We start from the raw sequence: 20,249 nt of genomic DNA, 5'->3' as shown, positions 1-20,249 counted from the left end.
TAATTAATTAATTTTTAATTATTTAAATTGATAAATAATTTTGGACACTTATTTTTAATATATTTGTCAAATATTTATGAACGGAGGAATTATTATGGAGAATTTGGAAGGAAAGAAATTGTCGATGATTTGAAGATACTCTACATTTGCTATATAGGCACACACTAAAATGCAAGTGTCACTATACCAAAAATGACATTTAGCAACAATAATTAATGATATTAGTTTAAGTATTGTCATATATGTTTTAGAAGTACTTATTAAAGTCTACAACGACATAATTGAATTCAATAATAATTAATTAATGTCGGTAAAAATTTTAACACTCTCTGTTAAAATATATTTGTTGAAGCTAAAAAAATTATTTTGTATTTTAGCAGGATGTCTATAACACATTCTTTGAGCTACTTTTGGAATTCAAAATTGTATATATGTTATCAACTATATCAGTTGATATCATTTTACAGTTGAACATATCGTTGATGCTTGTTACCTCTTTTATGGCACAACTGCACCAAAAGTAAAAGAAAGCTACTTTAAACTATATTGCTCGAATTCTTTAAAAATATTGTTACATCAATATTAAATTATGCAAAAATACTCAACACATACTGATAAAAGAGGTTGATATGAAGTCAATTTGAAGCCGGGCTATGTAATATAGTTTGGCAGTGGCTTGTGATGTTTAGTACCAGAATATTTTATTTGCTACACATAAAATCTAAACGCAATTCAAAAAAATAAAAATTAACCACAAATAAAATGCACATTAAGAAATAATGCTAAATTTTTTTTGATAAGTATAAATGTACTATAATCAAGATGATCGTTTGTAGAATTTATGATAAGTACTCATAAAGCCCTTTTAATTACTCTACTAATAATTATTATTGGAAACTGGAAAAGATTTGACTGAATCCAAAGCAACAAAGATAATTATGGTGTTTTGAGAAATGTTTTCTAATTAATTAGGGTGTGTTCAGAAATAATTGCTCACTTTTTTCCAATATTTTATGTATTGAAATTCGTTATTAATTAATATTTAGTTATTTTTAATCATAATTTTGATAATAATTAATAAAGATAAAAATGGAAAATTAAGCTTAATTTCTGTTTTAATTTTTTTGATAATATTTTGCCTATCTCTAGTGATTTGTATCGGCAGAAAGAGTATGTTTTCTTTTAGTGTCAGCTAAAAGCTAAATGCAAACCATCCCAACAAAAGTTTTTACGTATTCCTATTTAACTTCTAGCATGTTTTTCAACCACAAATAATAAAAACAACACTATAACAACATATTTTAATAATTTAAGTAATCAAAGGGTCCGTGCATCAAAAATGATTATTAGCGTTAATTAATTTTTAATCATCGTTAAACAAATGCATCAAAAATAATTATTAGCGTCAATTAATTTTTAATTACCGTTAAATATATATTTTTAGCATCAATTAACACTCTTTGTATATGTCCCTAAAGCCTTTAGCGATACTGATTTTAATGATACTTAACTAATGCCATTAAAAATTTTAGCACTCTTTATTATGATCAATATTTATTGTCACTAAAGTTATTTTTGTTATAGTGTATAATCAAGCTTAATGCAAATCATCCTACTAAAAATGTAATAGGAAAAGAAATATGATAAGAGGAAATCAAAAAATAAGTATTAAAATAATCAATTAATTTCATAAAGTTAACAAGTATAATATTTAACAATTTAAATAATATACTTAATAGACAATTAATATTAGATGGAGTGAGTATGTCCTCAAATATTTTTCTCAAACATGTGTGCATGATTTCATAGATTCTGTTAATACTCCCTTTTTTCTATTTACTTGTTTACTTTTTTTTATTAGTTGTCCTTAATTAGTTGTTCATTTTTGACAAATTAAGAAAACATAAAATATTTTTATTTATTATACGCTAAATTAATTAAATTTTTAATTTTTAATTCATTAATTTTGTAATTAATATGGCTAAAATGATAAACTTACTATATCAATAATTATTTTTTTAATAGAAAAAATAAACAAGTAATTAAAGAAAGAAGAGTCCGAGGAAGACTTGAATTAATATCGATAATTAAAAGTAACAACCCAACTATATTGATATCAATTAAAAAAGAAGAAGGTAACAATATTAAAAGCATAATTAAAATGCATCGTTTGTTGAAATTATGATAAGTATTCGTTAAGCACTTTTAATTACTACTCATAACTGTTATTATTGGAAACTGGAAAAGGCTTGACTTAATCGAAACCATTCCAAAGCAAACAAAGATTTAGGGTGTGTTCGCAATCATTTTAATATTTTTCCTTAAGAAATTGTTTAAAATATTTGTCTTAATATACTTTGTCAAAACTAAAATTCTCTCATTTTGCACTTGTAAGTACATAAATAACATGTATTAGAATAAGTTCAATGATGATTAGAATAAATTAAAATTTTAATACATGCTATTTATATACTTACAAATATAAAGGTGACATATAAAAAAGAATGAAAAAAATAACTTTTCAATATAAAATAAAAATGAAAGTGTCATTTATGTATTTATTTTGTGAAATAAAAATTAACATATAAACAAAAACAAATAGAATAAATATTTTCATAATATCATGCCAAATATATAATAAAAATGAACGAATAAAGTATAAAAGATAAAATAAACAAATAAATTTATTAAAAGAGTAAATGAGGAAAATAACTTTCCATTTACCCTCTTACAAACCTGTGACAAAACACGATATTTCATCACTGAACAAGAAATTAACTTTAACATTAACAATTTTTAAAAAAAGAACACAACATATCTATTGCTACGTTTTAATTAGCCAAAATAAATATTGGCTACACTAGAAAAACATAAAACCTTTTTTCAACTAAAGCTAAATACTAATCATCCTAGCAATAATAATCCCATTTAACTTGTAGCCTTTTCATTTAAAATCTAGCCCTTCTTTTCATCCCAAATTGCTGACACTTTTTTCATAGTTTTAGTAATCAAACGGGCCAGTATTATCAAGCTGTCTGCAAAGACACAAATAGGTTTGATAAAGAACACGATCCTTCGCACCCGTCCTGTGGATTTCATTATGTTTGCAGAAATACTTGAGCTGATCAAGCGTACAAAATCCAATAAACTGACCCAATAGCAAAAATACCCAATTAATTGATTTCTTTTTCGATGAGATGATCGGTTTCACACTATTCTCTTGTTCGCAAAAATTGCAATTCAGATACATCGGCGACATCCAAATATCCGGTGCGCGTTGATGCATAGACTCTTTATTTGCCGAAATAAAGCTTCCTACTTGTGCAAACTTATCACACAAATCAAATCCTATTTCGTATTTCCTCTCACATCTTCTGCATTGAACTTCACCTGTTATCGTTGAAATCTGATTCAATCGTAGCACATTAAGACTGTGAATCTTCGCTCGATGATTAGTCGCCCATGGATAAGGCGCCGGAATCGTTTCGCTTTTCAATGTGCGCTTTCGTTTACGTGGACGGCGAGATGGTGGTGGCGGTGGCGGTGGTGGAGGTGGCGGTGCTACGACGGGAGACGGAGAAAAAGACAGAGACAGTGTAAGTAAGCTATGGTCGATTTCATTGCTGTTTGTCGCCATTGTTTTGTTGTTTGTCTACAGAGAAATGGTTTTATATATAAGGAAGAGAAAAATGGAAATGGGAAGAAGTTTGTTATGAATAGTACTGTAAAGTGTACGAGAAGATAAAGACGAAACAGAAACAGAGCAGGTAGTAATTCCATTTGGTTTAGACTTCTTTTTTTTTTTTTGAATTTCGAAAAAAAGTTGGCCTTTTCAAATTCTGTTTTAGAGGGAATGAATTTGTTATGTGTTTTTATGTACAATTATTTTTAATAATAATTAAAAAAAAAGTTCACAGATTATTTTTTGTTTAAGTTAATTCTTCTAGATTTTTTAAATTTATTCGATTGAAGCTAATAAATTATTTCCTATTTTGTGGTGGTCTTTAATTTCTAGGCTTCAAGGTGAAAAAATTAAAAATTAACTCATTTAAACGATAAATTATACAATTAAATGATTGAAATTTGTCCAATTAAATCGTTGAGGTGTTTCACGCTTTTTAAAAAAAGAAAATTACAACATAAATTAGACATAATTTTCTATTTTTATTGTTATTGTATTGTTAAATATATGATTAAAATAACTAAACATTAATTAATAATTAATTTCAATACTAATAATAAAATTGAAAGAACATTTTAAAAATAGTCTTGAAAATTAAACAATTAAGTTCATTTGACAAAAATAAAAATATTTTAAAAATTCAATTAATATAAAATGAAGGAGAATAAATTCACCCGGATATGCAAAAGTGGGCCAAATCAAACACTATATAAATGCTTAGCCTCTGAATTCAAAATTGCAGATTTACCGCCATTTTGAAGCTATGGGAGAATTCTGCAGATCAACCATTTTCTTCTCCGATCAACACCTCTGCTATGCCGATATCCTTCCTTCTTCACAGGTAACTCTCCGTCACCAAAACATTCGCAGATTTCTAGCAGTGTTGAATGTATAAATTGCTTCATTTGGAAGTTCAATTAAATTAAATCGGATCGATATATTTTAGTCCATGGGAAAAGATGAACTGGTAGATTCAAAGTTCTAACCATGTCGCGATTGCAGCATGTATTTGTTTTCTGATATAATCGAATTTCTGTGTTCAGGTCCGAGCTCGAATCGAAGTTGCGGTCCTGAATTTTCTTAAAGCTCTAAGTTCAAACTCTCCGTCAATTTCTGATCTATCACTGGTTTGAAATTTTACATCTTCATCTTTTCGAAACGAAATCTCTCTATAATTTGCACTTTTAGCTTACTTCATATGCCTGCTGTAAGCATCATCAAGTTATAAACAAATCCAAAAAAAAGTTGATAAATCCATTGGATTGATGCTTCGTTAATTGTTCAGAATGCTTATTGTTCTTAATTAAGCAACTTTGGGAGATTTATATGTGAACCTCTCTGTCACCTCAAAGAACAAATGACTTACCAGTTTTGGGATGAATTAGGCCTGAACATAAATGGATATAGATGATTCATATAGTGGACGTCAAAAAGAGGCATAGTTGATGATTTATATATGGCATATGTGATGCAGATCAGTAGGAACTCCAGCAATAGCAGAGTGAGCCGTGGGTTACTTACCGGTGATTCATGGATCTTCCTGTCCCATTCTTTTTGCACGCGTTCTTTGACGAGAGAGAATAGTGCTAAGTCATTCATAAGAGGTAAAAGGCTACAAGTTTCTTACCATCAAATTACTTATTAGACAAATCAATGACGCTGGCAATGTTTTTGTGATCAAGTTTGGAAGGTTATGGAGATGTGCTACCAAATTCTGGTTCAGGAAAAGAGGGTGACACAGAGAGAGCTATACTACAAGCTGCTCTGTGATTCACCAGATTACTTCACTTCTCAATTGCAGGTTAATAGGACCATCCAAGGTCATTGTTCTTTCTTCTTTCTTCATCATATCTGAATATGATCTGTGTGTTCGGTTGATTTTGTTAACACGAGGTCCTTCATTTACTATCTATGAGGAACAGACTTGGTGGCTTTGCTTCGATGCAGCCGTTACAGCCTTGGAATAATGGCATCAAGCAGAGGGGCAATAGCAGGCCGTTTATTGTTACAGGTACTATTATCAACCCTTTGGTTGTAATTTCAAATGTTTATATTTTAATTTAATCAAACGCGTAGCAGTATTAGTATTTTGACTTGGCCAGTAACATGATCTGTCATATTGGAATGAAATAGGCCATGTACAACAAATGGATATAGAGAATTCATATAGCCCATCTCAACTAGTTTATGATTGAGGCACAACCGATTGTTTGATTTCAACATGAGCCAACCTAGTCAAAACTTTCAATGTTTCCAAATTTCTATAGTTGATAAGAGCTAGCTGCTGGTAGCCGTCTATGATCAACTATTTTGCTTTGTATCTTGAATTTGTGCCAAAACTCAATGAACCTATTACTTAAATGATGTACAAGTCTCTAAGTTCCTATATAAAGCTTGTTCAAGAATTTGAAATAGGTAGTTTATCCAACAGTTAGAACTTGGTATTTCTTTCTTCAAAGATGGACATATGACTTAAGTTTGTTTCTTTACACCACTGAGATAGGAGCCAGACAAGGAAGTTATTGACTGCTCTGCTTGTGGATCTTCGGGTTATGCTATATCAGGAGACCTGGAATTGCTGGAAAAATTAACCATGGAAACAGATGCTCGATACATCATCATGGTGGAAAAGGTATTTTATCACTTGTTGGGAACTCTAGTCAATCATTTTTGCAAGAAACTAAAACTAGTTCCACTTTTTAGCATGCTATATTCCAGCGACTAGCAGAGGATCGTGTATTCAATCACATCCCATGCATTCTGATTACTGCCAAAGGATTTCCTGATATTGCAACTAGGTGACGTGAAGATTTATAAACATCTTCAAATAGAACTTTATTCTGATGTTCTAGCTTACAGAATAGCTGCTAGGAGATTGTCCATTCAAGTATTAATTCATAACATATTCTAATCTGTAACAACTTATTCAGGTTTCTGCTTCATCGAATATGTCGGATGTTCCCTAATTTGCCAGTCTTGGGGCTGGTTGACTGGTATAACTGACTTGACTAGTATTGCCATCACATAGTTACAGAGCAAAACTCTTACAAATCAAATTGTGATTTTTAAGGAACCCGGCTGGATTAGCAATCCTTTGCACCTTCAAGTTTGGAAGCATAGGGATGGGACTTGAAGCATACAGATATGGTGCTCTTTTCTCTTAAAAGTTATGTTGAATCATGTATCCTTGTTGTCTTCTTAACTTCACTTATAGGAGTCTGTTTCTCTGCATGTTTTTTTAAGCTTGTAATGTCAAGTGGTTAGGACTGCGGAAGGATGATATTAATCAACTTATACCTGAAGAATGTTTGGTCCCTTTGAAACCTCGAGATCTCCAGATTGCCAAGAGCTTAATGTCATCAGAGATTCTGCAGGTATAATTCCAGTTACAACAGAAACGCAATCTTTCTCCATTATTTGGTTCGGAAAATTGTTACATACCGGTTTTTTCCAGGATAGCTACAAAGAAGAGGTGGCTGCTATGATTCAGAGTGGTAGAAGGGCAGAGATTGAAGCTCTCTATTGTCATGGATATGATTACTTGGTGAAGTTCCTTGCGACAAAAATAGTACAAGCCAATTACCTCTAATAATTTGCCTACTCATCGAAAACAAGTACTGAGAAACTATTGGATTTCCAGAATTGAATGCTTAACTGAACGGTGTAGGAAGTTCAGCACTTAAAAATCAATTCGTATTAGGAATTGATACCATTACGGCTTTCTTGTGCATTGATGCGGTCTATTTAGCTAGCGCCTCATTTCGGAGTGTCACTGCTATCAAGACTTATTATGTTTACCAAAACAACAGGATCTCTTACATTGAAAGATCTAAGATTACGGCATTCAACTGAAGTTCGACTCGATGACCATCAGAGCAGATATGCAATCTTCAACTTAACAAAGGAAACAAATTCCCAAAATAAACTGAACACACCAGACTAGTGTTATGAATGTGCGGAAATTCAGAGCTCACAGGGTCCGTTATGAGCAGGGGAGCCTGCAAAGTATTCGCACAATTAAACCATATAGAGACATACCGAACTGACCACTCCATAATAAAAGAAAAAAAAAATGGCCGGCCATTCATCAGGGAAAAGGGGGGTGAAACCTCCCATCTCATTTGTGCAATAACAAATTATAAATGTGTAACAATCAAATAATTATGCATCTGTTAATAATACAACTTATACTCACCTCTATTCTTGGCCAAAAAAACACAAATTATCACCCAAAAAAAAAAGATCAAAACAAAACAGTGAGGAGGGTGGTAGAAGAGAAGGAGAAGAAAAAGAAGAAGGGCAGATCACTGGGTGAAGAAATGACTGCCTAAATGCTGTACTCCCCTAAACGCAATGTTGTGCTCCTTGCTATATCTCTCAGCAAAACAAAATAAACTTGATTTACTGTGAACCTAGTCTCGGTGGCCATCTACATTACGTTACAGCTAAACTCAGCTACGGCAAAATTCTTTCAGTTCTCTTTACGAAAGAGACACCCTCTTTCCCTCCACTGAGAACTTGTCACTGCCTTCAAGCTGCATACAAGGAGACAAGTCAATCAGTATGCTAAACGAACAACCCAAAAACAGGATTGCAAAGACGGTGAACGATATCTCCTGTAGAAGACTGCAACAGAAGTACTTACCTTGCACTTCAAAAACGCAAGTGACTCTTTTTTAGTGAAATTGCAGAAAAAATCTGATGATTGTTCATCAATTAGCACTTTAAGCTGCTTCAGTTTTAACGAGTTCCCTGGTGCCTGGAGTATGGGACATCAATAAAGGGAAGTCAAGATATGAACTCAAATAAATCACTTAACAAGTGACAAAAGCAATCCAAGGAGAAACCTGTTTCAACAGTCGTTTACACAATTTCTTCAGCTTCAATTTTGGTTCATCATTTTTGATTGGGTCACTGGTTTCTTCATGTTCTTTCATGGGAGGGTTTGACTCAGAAGAATCTTCATCATCGCTATCATCAAAAGATGTCTTTTTCCCCTCAAAGTAGCAACCAGCAACCTTCTTAGGCCGGTCCTTGATACCCAGCCCTTGTTTTCCAGTTGTGGCTGTGTTCTGCAGTTGAAAGACATTGTCATTATCTTATCAGATCCTGATAATATTTGCCAACAATAGAGTTATTAGAAGATATAGATGTATCGGTGAAGTTAGTAAAGATAAAGCTTTATTGGAAGTGTCACAATTGTGTTCAGGGGACAGTGACATTTCAACTCATTTATAACAATTAGCATAAAATCTGTACTTCTTCAAATGGTTGGAAAGCATACTTGAACAAGATTATAAAGATTTTCTTGATCATCCTCATGAAATGTGGTCCTCTCACTGAAGTCTCGCATCTTATCTGATGAGGATGACGTTTTTCTCCGAGCTTGACTTCCAAGAAATCCTCCTGAGACAAATCCATTTTTATAGCCCCACCATTCTGGGGGAACCCCTTGATCTTCATTCCCTGGCAAAAAAGAATTAGTTTAGTAAACAATCAGCACTCATCTCTAAAAGCCCAATCCAGGTTCAACAAGTACTAAAATACATTCCTCAAATCACGTAAACATATCCTTCTTAAACATTCACACACACTAATAAACATACACTGCCACAACTATCCCACCACCCTTCAAGAAAACGAAAAAATATTTATAGACATGATTGAGAAACAGGAGCTGCAATGCAGATCAGACAGAAATTAATACCTACTCGTATTTCCAAACTCTCCCTGCACCAACAAAAAGAAAGCCCTACCCAGACAAAGCAAATCAATGAAATAACACAATCTTCCTACATTGTATATGGGCCTTGATTCGATACCTTTTGATTGGAAACTAAACATAGCAAGAAAACATCTACTAGATCAAAGGAGGCTTACACAGCCTAACTGCAAATTACATATCAAGAACTTACATGCATCATCGGCAACAATAATAGTCTCTGCTGTATCTGGTACCTTTTGATCATCGTTTGTCTGAGAAGTCTTTGTCTTTTTGACCTACATAAAAGATTTTTTTTTGAAGATATTGTCAAAAGGAGCATGAATTACAAGCTTTTGAGTCAAATAAGGCTCAAATATGGGCAAGTGATTGCATTTTTTTTGAACAAGACAATCATGGTTCCACTAAGCTTCATCAGACCTCGACTCTTTCTCGAGTATCTTTATCCTCCAACTAGAACAGATGCCAAGTGCTGATACAATTTTCAATTTTCTTATGTAATTGAACAAGTGAATATTTAATCATATAAAACAAATAAACATTTCGATTGTATTGCCAGTGCTCCTAATTGTTATGGAAGTATACAGGTTTTGAATGGTCAAGTACCCTAAAAATAGTTTGTTCATTGATTGTCTACAACAATAATAAATTAACAACGTCAGAGACAACATCAAGGAAAAATTGCTGGTGAGCTTGGTATGTCCTTAATCAATATCCATATAGTGAAAACACAGTTGTCATGCAAAAGTAAACTTACAAGAATTCCTTCAAGATCCTGAGCTGAATATCCATGGACAAGCTTCCCTCTCTCCCTTTTCTTATATCTGGTGCACAGAAAAATAAAAGATATTATTGCAATGTGTTCCAGGCTCCAGCTCACCACACGTGAAGAAGCATACAGTGACATTAACTTGCTCACCTTCCTTGAGGCCTGGTAACCTTAGCAACAGTCTCTTGTTCGCCACTAGAAGTTCCTGTTGCCTTGTCATTTTGCACTTCTTTTTTCTCTTTTACCGTTAGAAACAACCAAAATAATTCATACAACAGAATGAAAAAGTTCAAGTATAAATTAAGAACAATTCCAATTCAATATACCTTCATCATTGTTGGTTTCAGCTGTTTGCTGCCAAATAACATAAAAGAATATTAATCATATAGAAACTTGGAAAAAAACTTACTAATTAATTAAAACTCAAAAGTCTAAAAAGAGAGTTACCACTTTCAATCTTTTAAGTATGCTATCAAACTGAGCAGTGTCAAAAGCCCATTCATTAGGCTTTTCTGTACCTATACCTATTTCATAATTAAAAAACAAAAGCAACTAATTATTGATTTTTGAAAGCCGAATGATAAAGAAGATAACAAAATCTCTTCCAACTTCAGTTTCCACAAAACACAGTGAACCAGCATAGCACTCGGTGGCAATCACTTGCTACTTCATTGCAGTGCTAAGGAATCTGTATTTTGTTCAATCACCCCCCACCCCCACCCCCACCCACAAAACCCTCAAACCCCCTTCCACACACACACACACAGAGGAGAAGGGGAGTTGTTCTTTTTCCTTACTGCAGCAACGTACCAGAGAACATTATTACTACAGAAGCAATAAGGCAGTCAAAAAAAACCTGCAGTGTCTTGTTTGTTCTGAACTCTGACATATCCTTTGATTCCTTGCTTGTTCTTGCCTAGGCCTTCTCCTTCTTCCCATCCCTATTGAACACACATTTCATACGTATTAGAAATATATGTATCTATGGAAAGTTTGCAGATTAACTAGCAAGCGTCAAGTCTACGCAGAAACACACACAAAAAAATAGATCTAATCATTATATTTCCATACATGTTCCTAGCTCCATCATTGGTTCATTGCAGTTAGGGGTATACATGGGGCGGTTTGGTTGGTTCAATTTTCTGGTTTTTTGTCCAATGAATACTATTTCAGTATTAACATTTTTTGAGTTATAGACAATTTTAATAACTCAATATATATTTAGTAGTAGTTAACAAATGGATATACATACGTACTATTAAACACATGATGGTTATTTTGTTAGTCTAACAATAATTTTTCAATGATGCACACGTTCAAACTTAATTAAACTTTAATAATTAAACACAAAAGTCGACATAAAACCTAAAAATTGATACTGTCTTTAATTTTAAAAATTACCAATAAATACAATCAAATTCGAAAAAGATGAAAGAGTACAGTAAATATGGAAATATAAATATGAAAAAACTAATAAATTCGACACATTTAAGTAACACTTAGATTGACCAAGATGTACTATATAGTTCTAAACATCCAAAAGGAGAATCACAAATATAGGAAAAAACTAATAAATTGACGCATTTCAATTACACTTAGATTGACCATTAGTTAAAGTATATAAAATGGATGTAATACATAGTTCTATAAAACATCCAAAGAGAGAATCACAAATATTTCCTTAACATATGTTCTTAACAAATCCTATATGAAGTTTGTAAGGAAGATAGATAATTACATATTTGTTGATAAGGTTCATTTTTCTTACTCAATACCAACCAAATCTGGTTAAGGTTTTTTTGTTGGTTTGATATGGTTTTCAATTTGATTTGTACTCCTAATTGCAATTAACTCCAATAAATATATAGAGCACCAAAAAAAATTATAGTTAATCGCGAATCAAAATAAAAAATGCATCATACATACAGTAAGTCTCAAAATCAAAAGCTCAGCACCACTCAATCGATATCATTCACTTCTCCTAATCACAAAAGTCATGGAAATTAAACAAATATAAAATCCTCGAGCTTTAATATTGCTATGGAGACAAAGGAGAGTACAAATATATAACTTATTCCAATTCGATATTTACATTTCTACATCTTTATGTAATTCGTGATATATATAACTTATTCCAATTCGATATTTACATTTCTACATCTTTATGTAATTCATTTTCCATAGAAGCGCAAATGAATTATTCTTAATCTCCTTTTTTTTGTGGGTTTTTAGAACACGAATATGCAGAGTTATCAAATTTCAACTCAAATGACATGGATCAAACCATAAAAAACAAAAGTAATTCAATTTTAGCAATTCAATTCAGTTCATTACAGATAAATACGAGCATTAACAAATGTATATGAAAGTAGAATGAAAATTGCGAACCATTTGTTTCATGAGACGGAAGGCGGCAGACTTTCTGGCAACTCCGACGTAGCAAACGGGAGCTTCCGGCGCCGCCATAGCCAACGATCGGAGGTAAAAATTGTCTCTTTGCAACGCTCTCTTCCTCTTTATACGCTGGTAGAAAACGAGTATCAACTAGCAAAGAGGAAGAGAGGGTTGGTGCTCAACAAAAGTAAAGAGCGAAAGGGTTTTAGAGACAGCAGTTGAGACCCTAATATCAGTGAATGCATGAGGAAAAACACTACATTTTAGTTGGGCCGAGTTTGGTTGTAGAGGCCCATGAAGTAGGCCCAAATTTGAAACTGGATGCCCAAAAGTCCAAAATTAGTAATCAAAATTGAGAAACTTTCACGTATAGTCACTCAAAAATAGTCTAATTATTCTTCATAGTTATAGTTTGATAATTATAATTCGTAGCTACATGTTATAGAGAGGAGAGAGGCTAGTGAGACTGGGAGAGATAGGAGAGAAGCGAGAGAGGGGAAAGAGTGAGAGACAGGTGAATTGTATAATATATCAATTAAATAATTGTATATTATACATATTTATTTGTATATATGGCAAGCGAGATTGAAAGAGGGAGGAGAGGAGAGTGATATTGAGAGAGACAGGAGAGAAGCGAGCGAGATTAGTAGAGGGAAAAGAGAGGCGAGCGAGATTGGGAGAGGGAGGAAAGAAGTCAGAGAGTGGAAGAGAGATAAATTGTATATGTATATCGATTAAATAATTGTATATTATACATGTGCATTTGTATATGTGGAAAGCGAAATTGGGAGAGAGAGGAGAAAGGCGAGTGAGATTGGGAGAGGGAGGAGAGAGGTGAGCAAGAGAGAGCAGAGAGTAGGAGAGAGGTGAATTTTGTGTGTGCGTGTGTGCGCGCGCGCGCGCGGGTATGTATATATATATATATATATATGTATATGTATGTATATTTTGGCAAATTATAAATATACTAATGTGACCAACTATACAAACTCGAAGTCAGCCTACGTAATTAATGTATAATGTTAGTCATGAGTGATAATTATAACAAACTATAGTTATGATGAGTAATTAAATAGTAGAAGTTTGTTTAACCGCGTAATTTTCTCTTAAATCACAAAAAAATGTTTTTTTCTTTTAAAATTATATTGCTTAACAAGTCATAAAACTCCCGTCATTTGTAATGAAGTTGATATGTATTATTAAAGAAAACGACGTACATTTTATGTGACATACTCGACTCAGAAGACAAGGAGATTGATCCTAGATTTCCACGTGGATGATTATTCCTAGATTTCCATGTGGATGACCACCCAAACCAACTAACTTATTTCGAAGGACAAAAATGACATATTTTAAGATATTTATACAATAAACGAATGAAAAACACATGATTATTAAATTTTTGAATAAAAAATATCTAATTGCATAAATTTGAGTTGAAACATAATTAGTTTGAATATCTAAATAAAATATTGGGACTAGAATGCCACTTGTCTTCGAAAAGATTGGAATTTTCCCTTCAATTTACACAAGTTCTTTGAGATTCTCCACCAAACTGAGCTCGATTCCAGTGGCTATGGCGTCTTCACTATTTTTTTCAACTCCAATTCCAACCAAACTAATCTCAAAGCAAAAACCCTTTTCTCATCACTCTTCAAATCCTCTTTTGCCCCAATCAACAATCAAACCCTTGAGGAGTTTGGTGGTTTCTTCTGCAGCTGCAATTGAAGCTGAAACAGAAACATCTAGCTCGAATTCCACTCCGTTGAAGTCTCTTCCTTTTAGAGTCGGCCATGGATTTGACCTTCATCGATTGGAACCTGGTTATCCTTTGATTATTGGTGGGATTAATATTCCTCATGATAGAGGCTGTGAAGCTCACTCTGATGGTAATTTTGACTTAACTCATACTCTTTCGCAAAGGCTGTTCTTTTCACTAATTTTTCGTACAATTGTTTAATTATAAAAAGGGGTTCTAGGTGATTTTGTTTGGGTATATTCACAAATGGAGGATTGAACAATATTGCTCTATCCATTTCAGTATGTTTGTCTGGTTTTGACTAAGCACGGAATTTGGAATGTAGAAGACTTTTGTATCTTGGTGTAAAATTAAAGAAATGTTCGTACGTCATTTCGGTTGCATTTTATTCAATGAGCTGAAAGCACAACAATGATTTTCGATGGAAAATACCATTTGCAGGATTTCAATCGAGATTGTGAACAGGACATTAGTTTATTCTCGAGTTCTTGAATGCGTGTTGGAATGATGAATTCATTTCTTCGCCTTTTTGACCGATAAATTAGGAAAAGGAAAGAGGCATTCTGCTTGAAATTGACTAAAAAATAAAGTAAGACAAACAAATTGAAACAGTGGGAGGCAGTACTATTTATTTAGATTTTAGGCACTTTTAGAAGTTATATACCCTTCTAGTTATTATTAGTAGTATGATTTGTAGTAGTATTTTGCGCAGTTTCCAAATATGTGAATTGTATTTTAAGAAGATTAATGGTCATGATCACCAATTTGTTTGACTCTTCTATTCTTTAGATTAAGCATTACAGAAAATGTATTTGATTATAATTTGTAATTCAAAAGTTAAGTACTTTTGTTCATAAAAGGGCCAGGTTTATATATCTTCTCTGTGGTTTCTGTATATGCCATCTTGTATCTTGGCAGGATTAAGAAACTAGTGACGTCCAATTTGTTTGGCGATCTTACTTAATGTAATTTTCAAACAATGTTAAAACTATACAAAAAATAATTGTAAGTTGTAGTAAGCAATTTTCAAATATGTGGATTTTATTTGAAGAAGCTTAAGAAGTGTACAAATTCACAACAAAACTTAGATGTATGACGCTCGAATTCTCCATTCTTTTCAGGAAAAAGGGTACCACTCTATATATGAAATATCTAATTTTACCCTCTATTATACTATGAAGACATACATTGTCGGTAATAAATCGTCTCATTTTTCCCCTTGAATCCACCAAACCTCCGACCTGAAATATGACAATGAGTAATTAGAACTGTAGATTAGAGTGGTAAATTTGGACTTCTTTTATCAAGTAATTTGACACCGACACGTGGAATCCACCCTATCCTCACTGGAGTTCCATTAAAGTCAACGGAAAATACGAGACAATTTTGTTATGGTAAGGGATAAATGGTTTCATAGTACAAGAAATGGTAAAATTATGTCATAGTAGAAGAGTAAATTTTGACCTTTTCCCTTATTTTTGGGATAGAGGATATACTTACTTCATTCCATATGTAAGCACATAAAGACTCGTCTCTGTTGTTTAAGAGATTAATTTTTTTATTTTGTGTTTATTCTTTTAGGTGACGTTTTGCTTCACTGTGTTGTTGATGCAATTTTGGGAGCTCTGGGGCTTCCTGATATTGGGCAGATTTTCCCTGACACTGACCCTAAATGGAAGGGTGCGCCTTCTTCGGTGTTCATGGAAGAAGCTGTAAGTTGATGCTCTTCTTTATTTTTCTTTTTGTTAATTGAGTTCAACACTGTCTCTAAGCTTCTCTGTGGAAATTTTGGCCACTTGTCCTTCTCTGTGTTTTTCCCTCACTATCTCCGATAATATTCCTTTATTCTTCTATCCTCATTTATTTTTTTGTATATACTATGATCAAGTGGTCGCTTGTTGTTGGTCATGTAAGGCTAACTAAGGCTTCTCTAGAATTAGAGTTCTTTAACATCCAACACTTACCTCAGCATGAAACATACAAGTCTAACTCTAGTACAAGGACCCCCAATAAACACCAGCCATAATGTAAGTGTAAAAATAGCATCTAAGTCGTAATTTCAATAGTTGATATTGTCTACATAGATCCTTTGTGTCCATTGTGTTCTGATCTCAGCTTAATTAAGCACTAAATCTATAAGATTGTAGGTCTTTTTTAAGCAATTTCAATCAATGTAATTTTAGGTCGACCTCGTTCCATTTAATCACCTTCAATCCTTATTTTATCACACTTACGGTCAGATTATCATCTCTCGTTTTATCCTGACTCCGTACTACTTTGCTCCCGTTGTTGGATATGGTCATTTTTAATCGAGTCTGTCTTGTATGACTACACATCCATCTTAAAATTGCGTTTTTCTTGTGGAGTATGTTGGGTATTAGAGGCCAATATATTCTCTAATATAAACATTACTGCTTTCATAAACGTCCTATGGAATTTGCCTTTCACTTTGTTCTGCATCTTCCAAGAGTGTGGCAATTCCGTATCTTTGATTTATGTGCTATGGTTTCATCTATGGTACCTACCTGTTAGAAGATGGCCTAAATATCTGAATTTTCTACATTTCAATATTCGCTGTCTGTACTTTATCAGCCTAAGTCCTACTCTGTTCTTACAATCTCAACATCTTCTCAAGGATGGAATCCAAGTCCTTCTCTTTTCACCCTTTTCCTCCATTGATTTTGTATTTCATTTCTTTTCTCTGTGTGTTTGTAGTTAGTTGTTTTGGATAATTGATGGATACTTTGAAGGAAGTTCACTTCGTTCTTCTAATGATGGCTAACTCACATGTTTGTTGCCTTATCAGTCACATCATATACAACTTTTGGTCACATCACATACAACTTGCCTGCATACAAACTGCACAAATAGATAATGATTGTATGGAGATACAACTCAGCATAAGTTTTAAAGAATTCAACAACTCAGGGAAATAATATGCAGTGGGGGCATATTATGCACTCTCACCTTGTGTTTGACCTACCTGCCTCCTATGTCAACCACTGTTTTCTTTACTTGATACATGACATAACATGTAGAATAGTGGATACCAGTATGATGTGTAGTTGAGCTTTATTTTATGCACTCTCACAGCCTGGAGAGTTGTTAAATTTATTGATTTACTTTAATATGTCATTTATTGATAAAATGTTCTGGTTTTCCTTTTTGAGGAGTGACAAGTTTACTGGTTCCTATTGAGTGAAAAATGAGGAAATCGCAAGTACTAACTGAATCGAGATGGTAATGCGACTTACAAGAAATAGTTTTCGCACTTCTTGTCTTATTCTGCATAAGCTAGGTTCCATTTTCATTTATTCGATGAATATAACTGATGCTGATATGTATAAATGAAGTTTCTTACCATTCAAATTGAAGATTCGCAACCCCACGCAGAGGCTAATTTTTAAAGTAGTCTGGTTTGTCATCTGGATATATAAGAGGTGAAGTGGATTGTCAGCACCTAATTAGTAAGATAGTAATACTAACACTTTCAGTTTAGGGGAATCAATTAGCTTGTTTGGTAGAGATTACATGACAGTGATAGATGTTAGGTGAGATTGCTGAAAATGAACAAAATAGTTTTTTCCTTGATAATGTTGCCTGAGACAACTAACAATTGTAGCTAGGTTTATTGCTCGTTGTCCGTTGGACCTCTGAATAAGAAGATTGTACTGAACATGGAACAATTACACCTAAACACTATAGGAGAATAAAAAAGAGAATTAATTAGATATGTGCTTATAATTCAAGAACTAGTTCAAGCTGAGAACAAAGAATAGATTGACTAGAGGCTCGAACAATCAAATCTTGACGTAGAAATTTGTCCAGGGTAAGTAACATGTCCTTACAAGATTTCATTTTTCCATCATCAGTAATGGTAGTACTAAATTGCATTTAAATTAGCAAATGATCTAACTTGTCCATACTTTATGGTTAATATTCAGGTGCGTCTAATGCATGAAGCAGGTTATGAATTGGGAAACCTAGACGCCACTTTGATTTTACAAAGACCAAAAGTGAGCCCACACAAGGAGTCTATTAGAGCCAACTTGTGTAAGCTGCTTGGTGCTGATCCTTCTGTTGTAAACCTGAAAGCAAAGACTCATGAGAAAGTTGACAGTCTCGGTGAGAACAGAAGTATCGCGGCTCATACTGTTGTTCTTCTTATGAAGAAATAGTGAATAGAGTTTGTCGATTTGTTGTATAAAATGTGGTTACTGTAGCATTTTGAAGCCATTTAGAGAGCACATCATGTTGATCTTCTTGGTCATGGATATTTTCAGAACTTTAGAGTCAAACAATAATAATCCCAAAATTTGGAATTTCATCACCTTATTAATTTTCTCCATTTTGTTCATATATATTATAGCAGTTGGTCTTCGAAAAACTGATGTTACATACTACTATAATATTTCTGATGACCAAAATATACAAGTTATTGTGGCTTGCTGCAACATCTGCGGCTTAGTAAAATTAGTGGCCTTTCCTGTTCTTTCACACTCATTTGTGTAGTATTTTTACAAGACAGCCTTGAAGTTCACAATGAACGTCTGATAGTAACGTATATTAACTTATGTAGATTTTATCCCTACCTTTGTAGGGTAGAGAGACTTCCCGATTTCAAACTTCTAAGCAAGTTATACAGTGATATTTCATCAGTTTCTTTGAAGGTTCAGTCAATTTGTTTGATCAACATAAGCCTATGGGATAAATTCTGAACATTCTACATTAGTATAAGTTCTAGCATTTTCACAGTCAGAAATTTATGTTGAAGGACATGACAACCTTAAATCTGTTCAACAAAATTGAAAGGCTACTATTCAATACTAGTTTCTAGTTTCTTTTGTGGCATACTATATGGTCTTGTTCTTCTCTTTTACCTTTTGCTTAGACTTTTCCTTAATTCATATCTGACCACACAAACAAAAACATTTAATATGATGAATAGAGAATTGAAAAAAAAATTATTCACACTAAGGATTTTGATTCTTGAATGGTTTTGCACTTGACCAAATTAGTTGATTTTCTCAGATTTTGAGTGCTGAATGATTCTGGAATTAGATATCAAACTCTCCTCCAGGCGGACCCATACCATACGGTGGGGTGCACGTGCACCCTGTAACTTCCAAAAAAATCATATGTATATCTATTTTGAAAAACTGATAGAACTTATGATATAGGTAACAGTGCACCCATAAAAAGCATAGAAGTGCTCTAGTACAATTGGTAAAAGCTAGAGTTAACAACCTCTAGACGAATCTCACTTAAGCCTATTTTTATTTAAATTTTAGCTTAGATCTTATATTTGAGCTATATTTTATATTGGTGCACCCAAAGCCTTCAAATCCTGGGTTCGCCTCTGCGGCCTCCTTAGACCCAACTTTGTGAGATTATACTGAGTATATTGTCGTAAAATTAAGGAAGTCTTCGGTATGACTTTTGATCTGAGAGAGATAAGATTTGCGTACATTCTACGCTTTTCATACATAATTTATAGGACTACATTGAGTAAGTTAGAGTTGTAATAAAATCTCTAATATGTCATTTAAGCCAAGAATATCACTAAAGTTTGCGTATATATTACCTTCCTCGGATGTGATTTATGGGACGACATTGAGTTTGTTGGTGTGGTAAGAAAGTCTCCATAAAAAGTCATGACTAGTTTAATTTCTGAATGAGAATCATATTACTCCAATGGACTATTTGAATTTTGACTTTTTGAAAAAACAACTGAGGAAATTTCAAACTATATGTAAATGCACAATACTACTATTAGGTGTTAAAATTGACCATAAATATTAACTCGAAGGATTAGGTAGTGATGTCTTGATTAAGGGCTAAATCAGATATTTAATATCAATTAAGATAGGATCAACTTGGGCAACATATATTATTATTTCCAAATAAATTAACAGAATTTTAT

The 20,249-nt window shown here is 33.1% G+C and overlaps 4 protein-coding genes across 5 annotated transcripts; 2 read left to right on the top strand and 2 right to left on the bottom strand.

The window, feature by feature from the left end:
- Positions 1-3,001: 3,001 nt before the first annotated feature.
- LOC101258478 (uncharacterized) lies at positions 3,002-3,637 on the bottom strand. Its single transcript, XM_004246059.5, has one exon. The coding sequence runs from the start codon at positions 3,635-3,637 to the stop codon at positions 3,002-3,004; it is 636 nt and encodes a 211-aa protein (XP_004246107.1).
- LOC101258775 (meiotic recombination protein SPO11-2) lies at positions 3,634-7,414 on the top strand. Its single transcript, XM_019215312.3, has 12 exons — positions 3,634-3,767; positions 4,425-4,523; positions 4,726-4,809; positions 5,157-5,286; positions 5,365-5,502; positions 5,605-5,693; positions 6,186-6,314; positions 6,386-6,480; positions 6,613-6,675; positions 6,753-6,829; positions 6,926-7,056; positions 7,137-7,414. The coding sequence occupies exons 2-12, from the start codon at positions 4,446-4,448 to the stop codon at positions 7,269-7,271; spliced, it is 1,149 nt and encodes a 382-aa protein (XP_019070857.1). The 5' UTR covers positions 3,634-3,767; positions 4,425-4,445; the 3' UTR covers positions 7,272-7,414.
- A 351-nt stretch (positions 7,415-7,765) lies between these two features.
- LOC101246077 (G-patch domain-containing protein 1) lies at positions 7,766-12,836 on the bottom strand. 2 transcript variants are annotated; one of them, XM_004245517.5, is made up of 11 exons: positions 12,562-12,836; positions 11,030-11,114; positions 10,621-10,697; positions 10,500-10,527; positions 10,324-10,411; positions 10,162-10,228; positions 9,598-9,682; positions 8,967-9,148; positions 8,530-8,754; positions 8,328-8,441; positions 7,766-8,217 (listed from the first exon to the last, which is right to left on the bottom strand). In XM_004245517.5, the coding sequence occupies exons 1-11, from the start codon at positions 12,637-12,639 to the stop codon at positions 8,164-8,166; spliced, it is 1,083 nt and encodes a 360-aa protein (XP_004245565.1). In that variant the 5' UTR covers positions 12,640-12,836; the 3' UTR covers positions 7,766-8,163. The 2 variants fall into 2 exon arrangements, with proteins under 2 accessions (XP_004245565.1, XP_010325384.1); XM_010327082.4 differs by having other exon boundaries at positions 10,324-10,402; positions 12,562-12,822.
- A 1,185-nt stretch (positions 12,837-14,021) lies between these two features.
- Positions 14,022-18,668, top strand: ISPF (2-C-methyl-D-erythritol 2,4-cyclodiphosphate synthase). Its single transcript, NM_001366778.1, has 3 exons — positions 14,022-14,456; positions 15,908-16,038; positions 18,271-18,668. Exons 1-3 carry the CDS (start codon positions 14,051-14,053, stop codon positions 18,502-18,504), a joined length of 771 nt encoding a protein of 256 aa, NP_001353707.1. The 5' UTR covers positions 14,022-14,050; the 3' UTR covers positions 18,505-18,668.
- The last annotated feature ends 1,581 nt before the right edge of the window (positions 18,669-20,249 follow it).

The sequence above is a fragment of the Solanum lycopersicum genome, chromosome 8 (assembly GCF_036512215.1).
Source record: "Solanum lycopersicum chromosome 8, SLM_r2.1".
Taxonomy (NCBI): domain Eukaryota; kingdom Viridiplantae; phylum Streptophyta; class Magnoliopsida; order Solanales; family Solanaceae; genus Solanum; species Solanum lycopersicum.
The sequence above is the reverse complement of the archived record's forward strand: the minus strand, read 5'-3'. Positions and strand labels throughout refer to the sequence as shown.